Raw genomic sequence first — 15,206 nt, forward strand, 5'->3', positions numbered from 1 at the left:
GCGTGTTACTTAAGGTCATTTCCATGCTCTCTTCCCACATACAACTTGCTTTAGGAGATCTGCTTTCAAAAACATAAATGGTAGGGATTCTGAATGTACTCAGGGAGGTTATCTCACCAGTTTTGTATTACCTTATGGTATTTTCTTGTTCTTCTTGTATTTTCCCTCTTAATCTTGTCTCTGAATATTTGTAAAAATACATATAATTGTGAATTGTGAATTCTAAAAAGAACACTATTAGCTAGAGATTATCCTGTGTACTCTGTCTGCTGGTACCTCTGAAACTCTCCTGTCCACATGATAATTTCATTCTCTCAAGCTCAGTGGCACTGGGAGCTGCAGGCTCAAGATGTCAGCGGTACTAGATGTCTCCATTTCGACTTCTCCTGGGATTCTAGCACGCTGTACACCTTGTTATTTCCATAGAAATGTTCTCATTCCTATAGGTATATAATGCGATAGTTAGAACTTGGTAATATTAACTTCGGTGGCCACTAGTCAGGTCCAAGTAAGGTGAGTGGAAATGTAAATCTTTCCTAAAAGACTTTCTTCATGACTTGTGGCAATGTTCACAGCACACATCTCCCTGTGACTTTCAGTGCTGCCAAGTAAAGTTCATTGCCTTTACTTCATAGTGTAAGCATTAGCATTTTTTTTTGTGCATGAAAGTGTAATTCTTGAGAAACTATAGGGATGGAAAGGACTATATGTGCAAGTCATTTATAACTGTTGTGGTTTTGCCGTTTGAGTAGTTTGGCTTTTTCCTCCCCGTGAGACATTGATTTTCAAATTACAGCAAAATATTACATGTATTTCTTCTATTCTGTTGTTTTACTTGTTAGCTTTTCTTCATTTCCAGTTGTATAACTGCAATTATAACATCATCCTAAAAAAAGCCAATGACTGGGAAATTCCATAATAAGGTGTTATGGAATTCAGAAAGAAAAAACAGGGTATTGATTTTTTTCCCTGAAGTTTTAGATATGGCTTTGCTGTGGGTGTACATATGTGTGGTTGTTTAAGTGGAGAAGTAGAAATAAAACACATTTATCAGTATTAATTATTTCAACTTTCTACTCAGCTGCCAGCAACATCTTAGATTAGAGGTTGTAAACCAAAATAAACGCTATCAGTGTTTTAAAACCGTGCTTTCAATCCAGTAGTGGGAGGTTGTCATGCTCACATGATACACTCCTTTGTGGCAGCTTTTGATGCCTCCATTTGTCTTTGTAAGAAAAATATAGCAAACTTAAAAAAAACCCAAACATATTAGAAGGGTTATAGAACTTGAATCCTTTTATTTTCCATAGGAAAAAAGCTGTGATCCTATGTCTGATGAACATGATGAGTCCAGTCTGTACGAAGGTCTAATAGATGTCTTTCCACAAGAATATACTCTGGATACTTTCTCTGAAACAGAATCAGGAAAATTGCAGGTGCTGGTGAAGTTGTTAGCAGCAATCCGTGAGCTCAACTCTACTGAAAGGCAAGTGTGAAAGAAAGGTAAAAGGGAGATAATGGGATATTGTTTTGCTTTTCAAATGCATGGGGATGTAATATTAAAAATAAAAGCACAGCAACTGTTTGCAGAGGTACCAAGCATATTTATGCATTGCATTCCAGGCTCTTCCATGTTAAGTTACGAAACTAGGATTTGCAGCTGACATAATTTTCAAAGTTGCTCTTCGTATTTTTTCCAGATAAAAATCGTAGTATTTTTTGACACTGAGTTCCAGCACCCAAGTTTGCTATAGCTCCTGTACTATGCCATATTATCTTCACTTGCAAAGACTTTCCAATGCTTTGTATCTCCTTGAGGAGAAGTATTCATGTGTCAAATATTTTAAATTACACTAAAATATTTTCAGTTACTAGGTGATAAATTCTTTCCTCTTTAATCATGTTTAACTGCTTAGTGCTTGCTCCCTTTTCTGCTCAGGGCAACAAGACTCAACAGGTGAACCCGCACAGGAACTGCTTATTTTCCCCGTGGTAAATGCCACTGACATGTAGGAAAACCTCTGTTTATCATGGAGTAATAGGACGCACGTGGTTAGTTCCTGTGGAATTGCTGATTCATGGAAATCTCACATGACCTTGTATCCCATGATGACTTTTCTATGTACTCATGCCTTAAAGCCCAGCTATTCCAAAAGTATTTAGCTTTTAACTTTTATTTAACTTGATGCTTAAATAGGACATGCTGTAGCAGGAAGTAACAGCAGACCTCCTGGCACTGATGTAGTGGAATTTGTTCCTGATGCTCTCTCCTTACAAATCAGAAAGCTGAGCCTAAATTTCTGGATGCTATAATTTATATGCCTAACATCCATTGAAAACAGTGACAGCTAAATATCTAAATGTACTGGCTTTAGTTCTTGTAGGTCAAAAGAAATAGAGGTATCAGGAAAAAGCACCTTTCCCTGTATCAGTGCTACAGCTACTGAGTTACAGCTGGCCTTGAGGCATTATTTTACACCTTTAAAAGTTTTGTTGCTTTAATTCAGTGCTGATAGTGTCTCTTTTTCTTTTGTTTCTCTGCTCATATTAGCACTAAAAAGTTTTTGCTATATACAGACCCAATTCCAGTCCTCTTGTAAAGCTTATATTCTATCTTTGAGTAAAAACAAAGGTGTGAATTTGGGGTTGGTTGACAAAAAAAATCAATCTTGCAAACTCTTTACAAACAAGTCTTGGATGTAGTTCGATTGTATAGTCGACTGTAATAATAAAACTTTAAAACAATTTAAAAATGTTAATTTACCAGATTTTCCTTGAAATTATTTGTCTAGTTCTTCAGTACTTGTTTTTAATTAGCAGTTATTTTTAAAGATGTAGCACCTTTGATGGAATTTTGAATATTTAGTTTAGATTATAATAGACCTCCAAACAAGGTCTAGCAGAAAATGCCCTAACTGTGCTTATTATTTATGCTTAAATTCAAAAGAACTTTCTTTGTCCCCTCAGTAGAATCATCCTCAATATCTGGGAGGATAGAAATTCTAGATCTGCAGAACACTGAAACTTATTTAGTCAAAATTACAGAGAAAAAACACTGACATAGTATGGGTTGTTAGTGTAAGGGATCCGGAGACTGATCTTGCTTTAAATACAATAACAACAACAAAAATCCAGACTATATTGTTTGTGATATCTTTCACCATCCTTCATCCCAGTTCTTTTAAGTCATAAAATGTAGGAAAGAGTCATTGCTTTCCTATTTGACTTTCATGATTTTGTTTATTAAAATTTTCTCAGGTTGTCTATAGAAGATCACAGTAGCTTTTCCAATAAGTAGAGTCATATATATATATTATTTATTAGCTGCTACAACACCCTCTGCAAATGCTGCCTTAACAACAGCTATTTTATATAAATAGACATATATTTTTAAAATAAATCTACCTCTGTGGTTGGTTCTGGATCCCTGCAATCTGTGCATTAAACCAAGTTCTGTTGTGAAGGAAAACATTCATTATTTAACATTTGAATGCTTGACAGTAGGTGTAATACATCCAAAACTAGTATGTGCTTCCAATTAATAGGAAATGTTTTATGTCTCAGGAAATAGGAGTAGCCTCAGATTGATGTGTAATTTTTGCTTGATTTGTGATTTTATTTTCTCAGATGTCTTCAGTAATTTGTTATTGGACTTTAACTTTACCAAGATCTAAGATGATAAGATGACTTTGTTTTATTGTTTGACAGAGTTGTACTGGTATCCAATTACACTCAGACATTAAACATATTACAAGAGACATGCAAACGTTACGGATACACTTATACTAGACTTGATGGACATACTCCTGTCTCCCAAAGACAACAGATTGTTGATACCTTTAATAGTAAATTCAGTCCAGCTTTTATCTTTTTGCTGAGTTCAAAGGCTGGCGGAGTAGGACTGAATCTGGTTGGAGCATCTCATTTGATCTTGTATGATATCGACTGGAATCCAGCTACAGATATTCAGGTCTGATAACAACCGTGTACATGGGGGTTGGGATGAGCATCAAATAATTTCTTGATTGATTTTGAAATGCCTGGCTTGACATGTCTTATTGCAACCCAATTATCACATTGCATCTGGACAAGTGCAATACTGGAGGAAAACTGTTTCTGAGAAGAAAATAATTGATGTTTCCCTGTCATATTATATCTATTGGGATCAGTAGAAGTCCCCTTGCAGTAAAAAATTAAAAGATTAAATTCTGGTTTCTTGGGAGGAGTGAGTCGTGTATCCCCTTTTTCTCCTGACCTCTTTTTAACTGGAAGGTTGCTCTGTTTCTAAAAAGAAAAGAAAAACATTATTAGACTGCATGGCAAATGTTGCTGTTGATTCACAATACCTGAGAAAGAGGGAGAGGTTCTGATTAAAATTAAGAGAATGAGAAAATCACGTGGCAGTGGTGCCAAAAGAAAGAAAACAAAGCCAGTGCTGTGCTGTTCTTGTAATGGCACTGTTGGATCAAGGGATTATTTAGTTGGCATAAGAGTGTTCAGTTAAAATAGTCCTTAATGATAACAATTTTTTAAAAATCTTTTTATGAACACAGTAAGAAACCTCTAATTGTAGAGAAATGCTGTGTGCTTCATACCTGAAATAAGCTCTGATTCTTGGCCCTGCTCCTGTTCCAAGTGTGAATTAGTACCTTCATGTGGTCATTCATCTTGTTGCTTGAAACACAGTCTGCTAAATCAGTTAAAATTGCTACGGGTTGCCAAAGACTGCAGACCATGTTGTGGGTACTTGTACCCAGTATGTAGGTGTAACCCTTACCTTTTTAAAAACATCATATAGCAGTACTCAGTTACATTTTGTTTGTTTAAGAATTAAAGGGGGTGTGAAACACTAATTTTACAATTTTAAAAGAAATGGAAAAGTCATTTTTACAGATGTATTATGGCAAAAAATAATTTTGAAGATGGGGGAGAAAGATGAGTATTCCTGAAATGTTAAACACTTGCTAATGCTTGGAAAACAAATACGAAGAGGGGATTTCTGGCAGGACAGAAATGACCCCCCTACTTTCCTACTATAGTGCACAGAAAGAAAGGAGAGCCTAAATGGCAGAAAGTAAATTATATTTAGGTTTGTTAACTTTTTTTTTTTTACTATACTTTATTTACTAAATTCATTTATAGCTAATACCAGAAGATTTCTATAAAAACAGTCAAAGACAGTTATGGAGGAATGCTTTCTTTGGACAATAGCTTTTTGAATGAGTTAGCAGAACCGGTACTTCGATCAGTGGAGGCTACAAGTTTTAGTTGACATACCACTGTATAGCAGGCTGTTAATGCTCTTCATCTTTTTGTTTTCTTCAGGCAATGGCTAGAGTGTGGAGAGATGGTCAGAAACACACTGTATATATCTACAGACTGCTAACCACAGGTCAGAGATGGTGCTCAGACGTACCCTGTTGAAATTTTGTCTGTAAAAGAAAGGGAGGGAGTGTTTTGGGAAATAATTTGTTCTTTAAAAATATATATTATTTGTTCTGAATGCAGTTAAAATAATGACATCACATTCATTCATTTGCCTTTGCTGTGCTTTTGTTTGAATAACTGAAAATAGTGGTTTAGCATTTCCTATGAATATTGTTATCAAGAAATGTATTTGCTTTTCTTGAAAAGTATCGGTCAAAAATTATCCCAGTGAATCTATTTTTGCTTTTCAGTACAGGCTCAATAGAAGAAAAGATTTATCAAAGACAGATCAGCAAACAAGACCTTTCTGGGGCAGTTGTAGACCTTTCCAAGACAACTGAACACATCCATTTTTCAACTGAGGAGCTTAGAAATCTCTTTACACTTCATGAAGATTCCAGCTGTGTTACCCATGACTTGCTTGAGTGCGACTGTATGGGAAAGAAAGACCATCAAAGTGAGTTTTTTTGTCATTGTCTCTGGCTGTGGCTGAGAAAGTACATCCATCCTGAATATATGGTCAGTCACTGGAGAAAACTCTGATGCTCAGTAAAATAGGGGTGAAGGAATGCAGTTCATTATGGGATTTTCCAGATATTGGCTGATTTTTCTAATCCATTGGAGCCCTTCACAGGATGGAGAGGAAAGACTCATTCCTTGCAGTAACAACCAATTTGTGTATCATGCCTCCTAATTCCTTGAAGTAACTATGACCAGCTCAATTAGTGACTCGTTACAACCAAATGACATTATATGGTGGTTTATTTCTAAATATTCAAGGACAGTAATGGGTAGCTGGTAAAGGTTAGTTCAAAAGCTGTTTATCTGAAGACAGGTATACCAGCCACTACCAGATGAAGATCTTGATAACGATACAAGAAATCACTGAATATAACCCTTTATTTCACAGTTATTAGCTATAGCTGATGCAGGATGATTAAAATAGGTTGGCAGTTATAAACGCAAGTGTCGTGGTTCAGCCTCAGTCGGCAACTAAACACCACGCAGCCGCTCACTCATTCCCCCCGCCCCTGTGGGATGGGGGAGAGAATCAGAAGAGCAAAAGCACAAAAAAAACCAACTTGTGGGTTGAGGTAAGAACAGTTTAATAATTACAATAGAAATAATAATTATAATAAGGATTATTATTATAATAATGACAATAATGATAATATAATAAAATGGAAAAGAAAAAAAAGGAAAAAAAACCCAGAAACACAAACAATACAACCGCTCACCACCCGCCGACCGACGCTGCCCATCCCCAAGCCGTGATTGCTGCCTCTCTCCCCAGCCAGTGCCTCCCAGTTAACATACTGGGCATGACGTTACACGATATGGAATATCCCTTTGGCCAGTTTGAATTTGCTCTCTTAGCTGTGCCCCCTCCCCTTCTGGCTTCTTGTGCACCCGGCAGAGCACGGGAAGCTAGAAAAAGTCCTTGACTAGTGCAAGCGCTACCCAGCAATAACCAAAACATCGGTGTGTTATCAATTTTGTTTCCATACTAAGTCCAAAGCACAGCACTGTGCCAGCTGCAGTGAAGAAAATTAACTTTATCCCAGCTGAAACCACAACACCAAGTTGCAAATATTTGCACCTGCCATCTCTGCAGGAACCTGTCTCTCTTGTTCTTCTGGCATATCAAAATTGTTTTACTACCTTGCTGCATACAGGTGTATAGGTTTGTTAGCACTATTACAAAAAAACCCCAAAACCAAATATAAGTTATGTTTACATCCCATCCATTTTCATTTTCATAGCTCATTGTGCTGGTTTTGGCTGGGATAGAGTTAATTTTCTTCATAGTAGCTGATATGGGGCTATATTTTGGATTTGTGCTGCAAAAAGTGTTGATAATACAGGAATGTTTTAGTTGTTGCTGAGCAGCGCTTACAGAGTCAAGACCTTTTCTGCTTCCAGCGCCACCCTACCAGCGAGGGTGCACAGGCAGCTGGGAGGGGACATACCTGGGACAGCTGACCCCAACTGACCAAAGGGATATCCCACACCATATGACATCATGCATATAAAACTAGGGGAAGAAGAAGGAAGGGGGGGGACGTTCGGAGTGATGGCATTTGTCTTCCCAAGTAACTGTTATGCACAATGGGGCCCTGCTTTCCTGGAGATGGCTGAACACCTGCCTGCCCATGGGAAGGAGTGAATGAATTCCTTGTTTTGCTTTGCTTGCGCAGGTGGCTTTTGCTTTGCCTGTTAAACTGTCTTTATCTCAGCCATGAGTTTTCTCACTTTTACCCTTCCCCCCTCTGAGCCGGGGGGAGCGAGCGAGCAGCGGTGTGGGGCTTAGTTGCTGACTGGAGGTTAAACCACAACAATTTCCTTAAAGGAGGAAGTGTCTATTGCCCTGGTATGTTTCTTTCCTTTGGGCATGAAATATCCATATACAGTATTCACAGATGCGATAATGAGTTACCAATACTGATACCTTCTAAATGCATACAGATACCACAATAAAAAGAGCCAAAGAAATGCCTGCAAGAGTGCGTATTCATCAGATATGAGCATGAAATTAAGTAATACAGACCCAGTAAGACTGTTTTGGTTGATGGTTTGCATGTCTCCAGGTAGCAGGCTAGTTATGTTCCTTTCTCATCTCATTCTACCCAAAATGGGAGGACTTGGTTAGTGAAAGACAGTGCTTCTGTAGCCATAGAATTTGACTTTCTCCTGTATTTTTGCTGCACATATTGATTCCATTGTCTTTGTATCTTTCATTAATGATTGAAAAATTAGACCTCTGTTTTTGCATGAGCATTACTTAGATGTTCTAAAATATACCAGCCTCCACTTAGCTACTATTACAGTATTCGTGTGAAAAAGACACCTTTAATGTTAAATGTTAGCTAGATTTTCTCACTGGTGTGCAGTGAGGCAGGTAGAGCTTCTGGACTGCAGAAATCCAGAGAGATTTGATAATATTATGGTGATGAACACTGGTGCATATGATTTTATTTAGCATTTTGTGATTGTCTTAACACTCTTGACTGCTTATCTTATGCTTTGAACACATATTGATTCCATCAGTTCAGCCACAACGTTAGTGTCTTGGATCTCAGGCAGTGAACGTAACCAAGACTTCCTCAAGGGTAATTATATCTTGGTCCTAGTGAACAGAACCTGTTTGGCAGTAAATCAAGGCAAAACCTGAAGGTCATTCTTAGACTTTGGTGGAAGTGATAAAGTGAGGGGAAGGTTTGATTTCCTAAAGAGCAGAGGACAAACTGGCTCATCAGTTCCCTAGTCAAGCTGTTGTCAGTCATGGTCTTTGGTTTGGTCACCTCAGAATGCAGCTACCACTAGTTGCTCTCTTTGCCTTTCCTAAGAACAGAAAGCTGTCAAATTACTTCATCAGGGAACCAGATTCCAGGTGAATGGGGGTAGATGCTGCCACACAGAAAAGGCCAAGAACTTTCACTGATTTGTCTCCTCTATTTCTAGCAAGTATGTGTCAAAAGAGGAGCCATGCAATATAATACAGGCTTCACGATGTATGAGCTTTTCATAACGATCATCATTAGATATACCAATGAGACTGGATATTCTTGACCGAGCTCCTGTTGTCCATTCATATTGGACCCATCTTTAGCAAACCACAGGAGTCTTGAAGCAATTAACTGTATGGATCATGCAGATGGGTTACTTGCTATTCTGCTGGCTTTCAGATCAGATCAAGTTTTACTTGATCATAGTTTAGTTTATGGAGTTAGGAACACAGAATCTGTAAGGACTTGAGTAGTACATATCTTCTAAATTTCCTTCTGGCCAGTAAAGTCCGTTTAAGTCTAGGGCAAATGTGCACCATGTGTCAGTCAAAATGAGTGTCTTGCATATGTGAGTCTTTATGGGTTCTCCAAAAGTTTGAAAAACCCAGTCATCATGCTGCTCATATCACTGGTCTTTCCGAAGGAGCATGTAACACTGCTATGAAAACATTTGACAACAGGTTTTAAACCAATAACAGCGGTTATTGGTTAAAATCAGCAGACCAATTTCTTCGTTTGTCACATGCATTAGATGAATCATGAAGCCAGCAATGTGTGACATACCCTGCAAGGACCTGGTACTGTTTGGGGCATTAGAAACCTTTGTTCAAAGTTAATGCCTCTCTTTGTGCTTCACAGGGAATGATCTTTTCCTTACTGTGATATACAGTATTGTGTATATTGAACAACTTGCCATAACCTGGATGTACAGAGTGCACTAGAGATCCAGCTCTAGTGTGCTAAGTCAATGAAATAGCTGTTTAAACTATACTTAGCTGGTTGAAATGACTCCTCTGGGAGGAAATAGAAGCTAACATGAGTTTTGCTGCAACATACTTCCAGATTCAGATTTACTTAAAGATTGGGAGCACCCCAAATGTCACAGAATTAGGAAGAGAGAAGAAAGGAAGTTATCAGATAAGATATTTCCTTTCCCATACATTTGCAAAAAGATTTGTCTTTATGCTAGCATATGGTGGTTTTGATAAATTCAATCGATGAGCAGGAAACAGCCTTTTCCCTCCTACTGTGAATACATATGTTTGGTTTGCATTGACATAGAAGGATTATATATGCTGTTCTATTTTCTCTCATTTATTATCACCAACTGGCTTATTGATTCAGACTGAAATTTTCTGTCTTGGTTATCTCTGATTAGCCTACTGCATCATTTTTTTCAGGTCCTTCCTCAGACAAGCCTTCTGTGTCTAGAAGTTGCCAGCTTGGACAAAACCATGGGAAGCCTAATTCAAAGAAACCACTCTCCATGTCACAGTTGATGCAATGGAAACATTTCTCTGGGCAACATCAGGCTCTAGCTGATCCTTTCCTTGAAAGGGTAAAAGAGAATGTTTCTTTCATCTTCCAGAATGTAACCAGTCCAACTTCCCCCACCTAATAAAACTTCATTGTCTTTCCCCACCGCTTGCATCCTCCTCCTCATAGGTGTAGCAAACAACTGATGTGCAGTTACCTTTTGTTCTTTTTGCCAAGTTCTGTTTTGTGTATTTCTGACGAGGTTTCTGGGTAACTGTGATTCCTGGTATTTGTACAAAGTTACAGTTATTACTAGGTTAATCATACTTACTATAATTATAATACAGATTTTTAAAACTAACTTTGCTTTCCAGTCTTGTTTTTATGCGCATTCCTATGTATGTCTACTTTGTTTTATAGTTTTCATTTGATCATAATGATGTATTGCTTAAAAAGCTGGTAACTCTTCAGCCAAATTTTATAAGGTTAGGCAATTCTATATACATGCATATGCTATTAACAAGAGTCTGGTTGGGTTTTTGTTTTGTCAGTGAAAAGTTATGTACCTGTGTAACTTTGGCTTTGTAACAAGGGAGATGTTTGTGCCCTTCAATTTACAATTTAATGAAACTCAGAGCAATAGCCACTGAGGTCCAAAATTCTGAGGCCACAGGTTGATACTGTGGCAAAATATTCTGGAATTCACCTATTGCTTTTACTTGAGAAAATAAACTTCATTTCTCAGACATACAGAGTACAAGCTAATCTAATCGCTAGCTAGCTAGTTTTAAGGACACTTTTTGCCAAACACTGAAATAATGAATATGTTTTCACTCAGTATTTTTGTTATGACTGAATTTTCCTTCTTCTCTGAGGGCGCAGAAGTTTGAAGGCAGTTTACAGCTTTTAAGTGAAGTACTTTGAAAGGCCCAGGAAGACAGAAGATTGAATAATTTTCAGAAATACGGCAAACTTACAGAATTTGAAAGACCTTGAGCAAGAACAGGGCTCCATTGTGATAATTCTGCATTGTGCCACATGATGTATGGATATTTAGTACATGCTGTGATAGAGGTGGCTAAACGCCCAACCAGCTTGCAGAAAACAGTTAAAATTGATTTTTTTTCTCCACATCATGACAGTTAGTACTCTCCCTTTCCCTAAGCTGTCACTGAGTTCACAGTCCATCCTAACCCATCATCAAACATTTTCCCTGCATTTTGATGCAATTTGGGAACTGAAAGCCATGTGCACTGACCTTTCTCCACCATCCACATTTATTTCAGGTTGTTTTTTTTTTTAATTTTCTTTGACTCTAAATGCTGAATGACACCAGAAAATAATGAAAACCAAAATGAGAGAATAATTGAGAAAGTTGTCAGTTACGAACATCTTTTTGGCATGTAAATTGTGTTCTTGGTAACAATTAGAATTATGCTAATAGTTAGAGTTTAATTCTTTAACATTTTAGGCTGTCTTTTAAAGACCCTGTTCTTCACCCTGTATGTGGTGGAGCATGGTGGTCACGCTTATCCAGGTGCTGTGTTGCTGTGGTGCCCCTTCGCTGTTAGGCAAAGGCTGGCTGATATCTTACAGTTCCCACAGCTTATTTTAATTAGCAAGGGCAAGGTCTGCCTGCAGCTTTAGAACTCAAGAAAAAGAATCTAAACAATCTGTATAATGATGATTATTGTAACTAATAATTATCTGAGACTGATGATACTTAGATCTATGCTGCCCGTAAGTCTCTGTAAGTTGTGCTCCTGTTCCTGTCTGTAGGAAGCACACTGGCATTCTCTGCTCTCTCTCCTCATGCTGTTCTCGTATGCGGTTTCTTGCATCTTCATGAACAAGTAGATGCCAATTTGGTTCCATCTCTCTTTTGTTTGTGGGACCCTGGTTGTCTCCACTGAACACACAGAAGCCCTCTCTGGTTTGGAGCAAACCAACTGACAATGCCATTGAGGAAACCTGGGCATTTAAGAGAAGCGTTTTTGCTCCAGGATTCACACCGTGCCACGTTTCATCTTCTGTGCCTGAGGCATTCCCTCAGGGGTCTCTCAGCAGGCCTCCTCACCTCACCTGTTGAGTCCTGCCCTCAGACAATCCTACTTGCTGTCTCATCATGCACCATCTGCACAATACAGCTGTAGCTGCATGCTGGCAGAACACAGGCCTGGCAGAAAAGGCCTTTTATTTTTTGGCCTCCAGGGTAGTTTCATTTTGGCAGTTTTTAAATAAATAAAATAAAAGCTGGTGCTGGGCCACCATGAAGCTCTCAGGATGCCAGAGGAGATGAGCTCCCAGACATATACTGCTGAAGGTGATCCAGGCTCCGATCATTATTCTGGGAGGGATTTGTGGCAGATGGGCTGCCACACTAAGTAATGTTGCTTCAAGGCTAAGAAGTCCAAAGTGGCCTATAGAAACACAAGCAATGCCAGTTACAGCTTCAATTTGATTCCTTGTCTGTGCCCTGCTATGCCAAGCTGCCCCAGATCTCGGGCAGTGGCAGCTGCATGGTGATGCTCTGTGGATGGCTCCTTCAGCATCCATCGGGCCAGCCAGACATAGACCCCTTGTTAGCCCTTCATGACTTCTGGGCATGATGGAAGCATGCATGTGCTTCTTGGTTGTTTCGCTAAGACAATACTGCCCAAAGAACAGGTTGGATGCGGCATTACACATGATGCAGATTGAAAATCTGATTCGGAAATTTGATGTATCCTGGAAAGTTACCTTTCTCACTGGAGGAACAGGTTGTGGAAAATACAGGAAGCATGAACACAGACTTTAATTTATTATGCCATCTATGATTCTCCCACAGTAGTCTACAGCAGCCTGCAAAATAAGACTAGTCCATCCTGCTGACATAATCATACTATAGTAATCAGTGTTTTCATACAGAGTGCAGCACATGGATGTGTGAATTTCCTCACCCATAGGTGACAAATACCTACTAGGAAAAGTCCCTGTGGCAAATTTACTCTAATCTGACTGTTGACTGATAAGGTATATTGAGGATTTCAGGCCTCTACAAGGTCATGTTGCCCCTTCCCTTAACAACCATGAAACCCTAGAGGATGGGGAAGGTAGCTGGTGCTGAAAGGCAAGTATCAGGTCCTAGCAGATGGTCTCAGATGTGGCTTCTGGATTCACTACCAGTGATGCCAGCTATAAAACACTATGTAGTTCATGTTGCATGGTCCTACCAATTGCTTCTAGTCTCCTAGACCCAAGACGAGCTTTGCAGAATGGAGGAGGCAAGGGCTGTTAAGCCATGGCTGTGGTCTAGTGCAATGCTTGAAACATAAGGTGTTGATTAATGTACTTGTCTGGCTGTTCTGGTTTTTGAAGAATGAAAGAGTTCATCCACCAAGTGGTGGTTCTTGTGGACCCACCCCAAAGAATAAGGTAGGTCTGCCTAGCAGTAAGTCTCAAAGGGTGGCTTCTTCAGTGCAGCATGAAAAATAAGAGCAGCAGAAACCACAGGTGTAAGCGCAATGACAAGCAGTGTATTTTTTCAACAAATGCTAGCAGATTGCCAGTGAGTATTTGGCATTTGTTAGTGCAACAGAATCGGCAAAAATGTACAGAGCGTAGAGGTATGCCTGAGGCAGCAAGGGCGAGTGCAGTGCCAGCTACATGTCCCGCTGCCATTATAGGTGTGCAATGTTGAGGGTTAACAAGTCAAGGTGTGCTCCATCTGAGCCGAGGTGTGTCGTAGAGCACTCCATTAAATGACACCGATTTGAGCTGCTTTACACCAGCAGGCCCAGAAAGGAGTGCTCACCCTGTCAGGAGAGATCACGAAGACACGTGCTCTTAGGGAACAGTCTGCTAATCTTAGAATGGCTACTGCAGGGCTCTGAATCACACTGGGCAGGGAGGGTTGTCAGCCAGCCCTCAGATTCAGCAATCAATATTGTGTTCCTTGCCAGCTCTTAGCTGGAGGAGGGGATTTTGGAGAAATTCTGTTACTTCTGGTACAGGGCATACTGCCAAAGAGACAAGCGTACTGCATGTTCTCGACTGAGACCAGCCCCGATTTTAAAAAGCAGAAGGGGTGGTGTTTTATTTATTTCTGTATATTGCAGCAAGTTTGGGTTTTTTTATTTTTTAACTGGTTTCATATGACTGTTTTTGTTGATTCAGCTTTTATCCATCTTGGCTCAGATTTCTTCATGATTGAGATGGTGACCCTATATCATTATTCACTTTCAGAATAGCAGAATTATAACTCTATTCACTTATTGTCAGACCAGGAACTGTATAACAAGCTTTGAGTATCATACAAGTTTGTATGGCAACTGCTGTAGACACCTCCTGCATTCTGACAAGCAGTTGACATCAAGTCCGGTCAAGGGTCTGCCTTTTTCAGAGATCGTGAAGTTCTTTGACTCATCATCTGGTGCAGGAAAGGTGCCAAATGGTGACTGAATGATTCTGTAATGGAACAAACTCGTGAGAATTTCTTAAAATGCCAAAAATGGAACAAGCTTTGACAACTGCTTGGGGTTACCACCAGGAATTTGCAAAGAGAGACTCCAGCCCTTGCAGGCAAGTTACACACAGAAGGAAAGTAGTTCTTTCATGTCTTTTCCATTGAATGAAAAGTTGACGTAAATCACGGTTGTTTATGTGTGGCTTAAATAAATGATGTGTTTGTGGCTAGAAGATCTGGGAAGGCTATAAAGAACAATGAGGAAAACCACTTTTGGCTTTAGAGAGTAACTGGAGAATAAGCTGAACTGAAATCTGTTTTTAACAAGGTCTTGTGTGTTATTACTGAGTACAAAAGCAAGACTGCTTTTGTAGACATAGGTACTTACAGGACTTAAAACTTATGATGCCGCGTTCCACTCTTGAGGGGCAATACACGTTTGCACAAGCACCATGAGCCAGGACCCAGATAAGTAATACTGAACACTGCAACCAGTTTGCAGGTATTCTGCTAGAAACCCCTGGTTAGGTACATTGGTTACTCATACCTTTCACCCAGCTTTTCATCAACGT

The 15,206-nt window shown here is 39.3% G+C and overlaps 1 protein-coding gene across 5 annotated transcripts in view; it reads left to right on the forward strand.

Moving 5' to 3' along the window:
• Positions 1 to 10,936, forward strand: part of RAD54B (RAD54 homolog B) — a 63,936-nt gene extending 53,000 nt beyond the window's left edge. For 4 of the 5 annotated variants that reach the window (XM_064442401.1, XM_064442403.1, XM_064442406.1 and 1 more), the window contains 5 exons: positions 1,311 to 1,486; positions 3,709 to 3,970; positions 5,326 to 5,392; positions 5,684 to 5,884; positions 10,115 to 10,936. In XM_064442401.1, coding sequence (XP_064298471.1) covers positions 1,311 to 1,486; positions 3,709 to 3,970; positions 5,326 to 5,392; positions 5,684 to 5,884; positions 10,115 to 10,332 — 924 coding nt within the window. In that variant the 3' untranslated portion in view covers positions 10,333 to 10,936. Of the gene's footprint in view, positions 1 to 1,310; positions 1,487 to 3,708; positions 3,971 to 5,325; positions 5,393 to 5,678; positions 5,885 to 10,114 lie in introns of those variants that run through there. The other variant, XM_064442402.1, reaches the window with a different exon arrangement.
• The last annotated feature ends 4,270 nt before the right edge of the window (positions 10,937 to 15,206 follow it).

This window comes from Phalacrocorax carbo, chromosome 2, assembly GCF_963921805.1.
Source record: "Phalacrocorax carbo chromosome 2, bPhaCar2.1, whole genome shotgun sequence".
Classification (NCBI taxonomy): domain Eukaryota; kingdom Metazoa; phylum Chordata; class Aves; order Suliformes; family Phalacrocoracidae; genus Phalacrocorax; species Phalacrocorax carbo.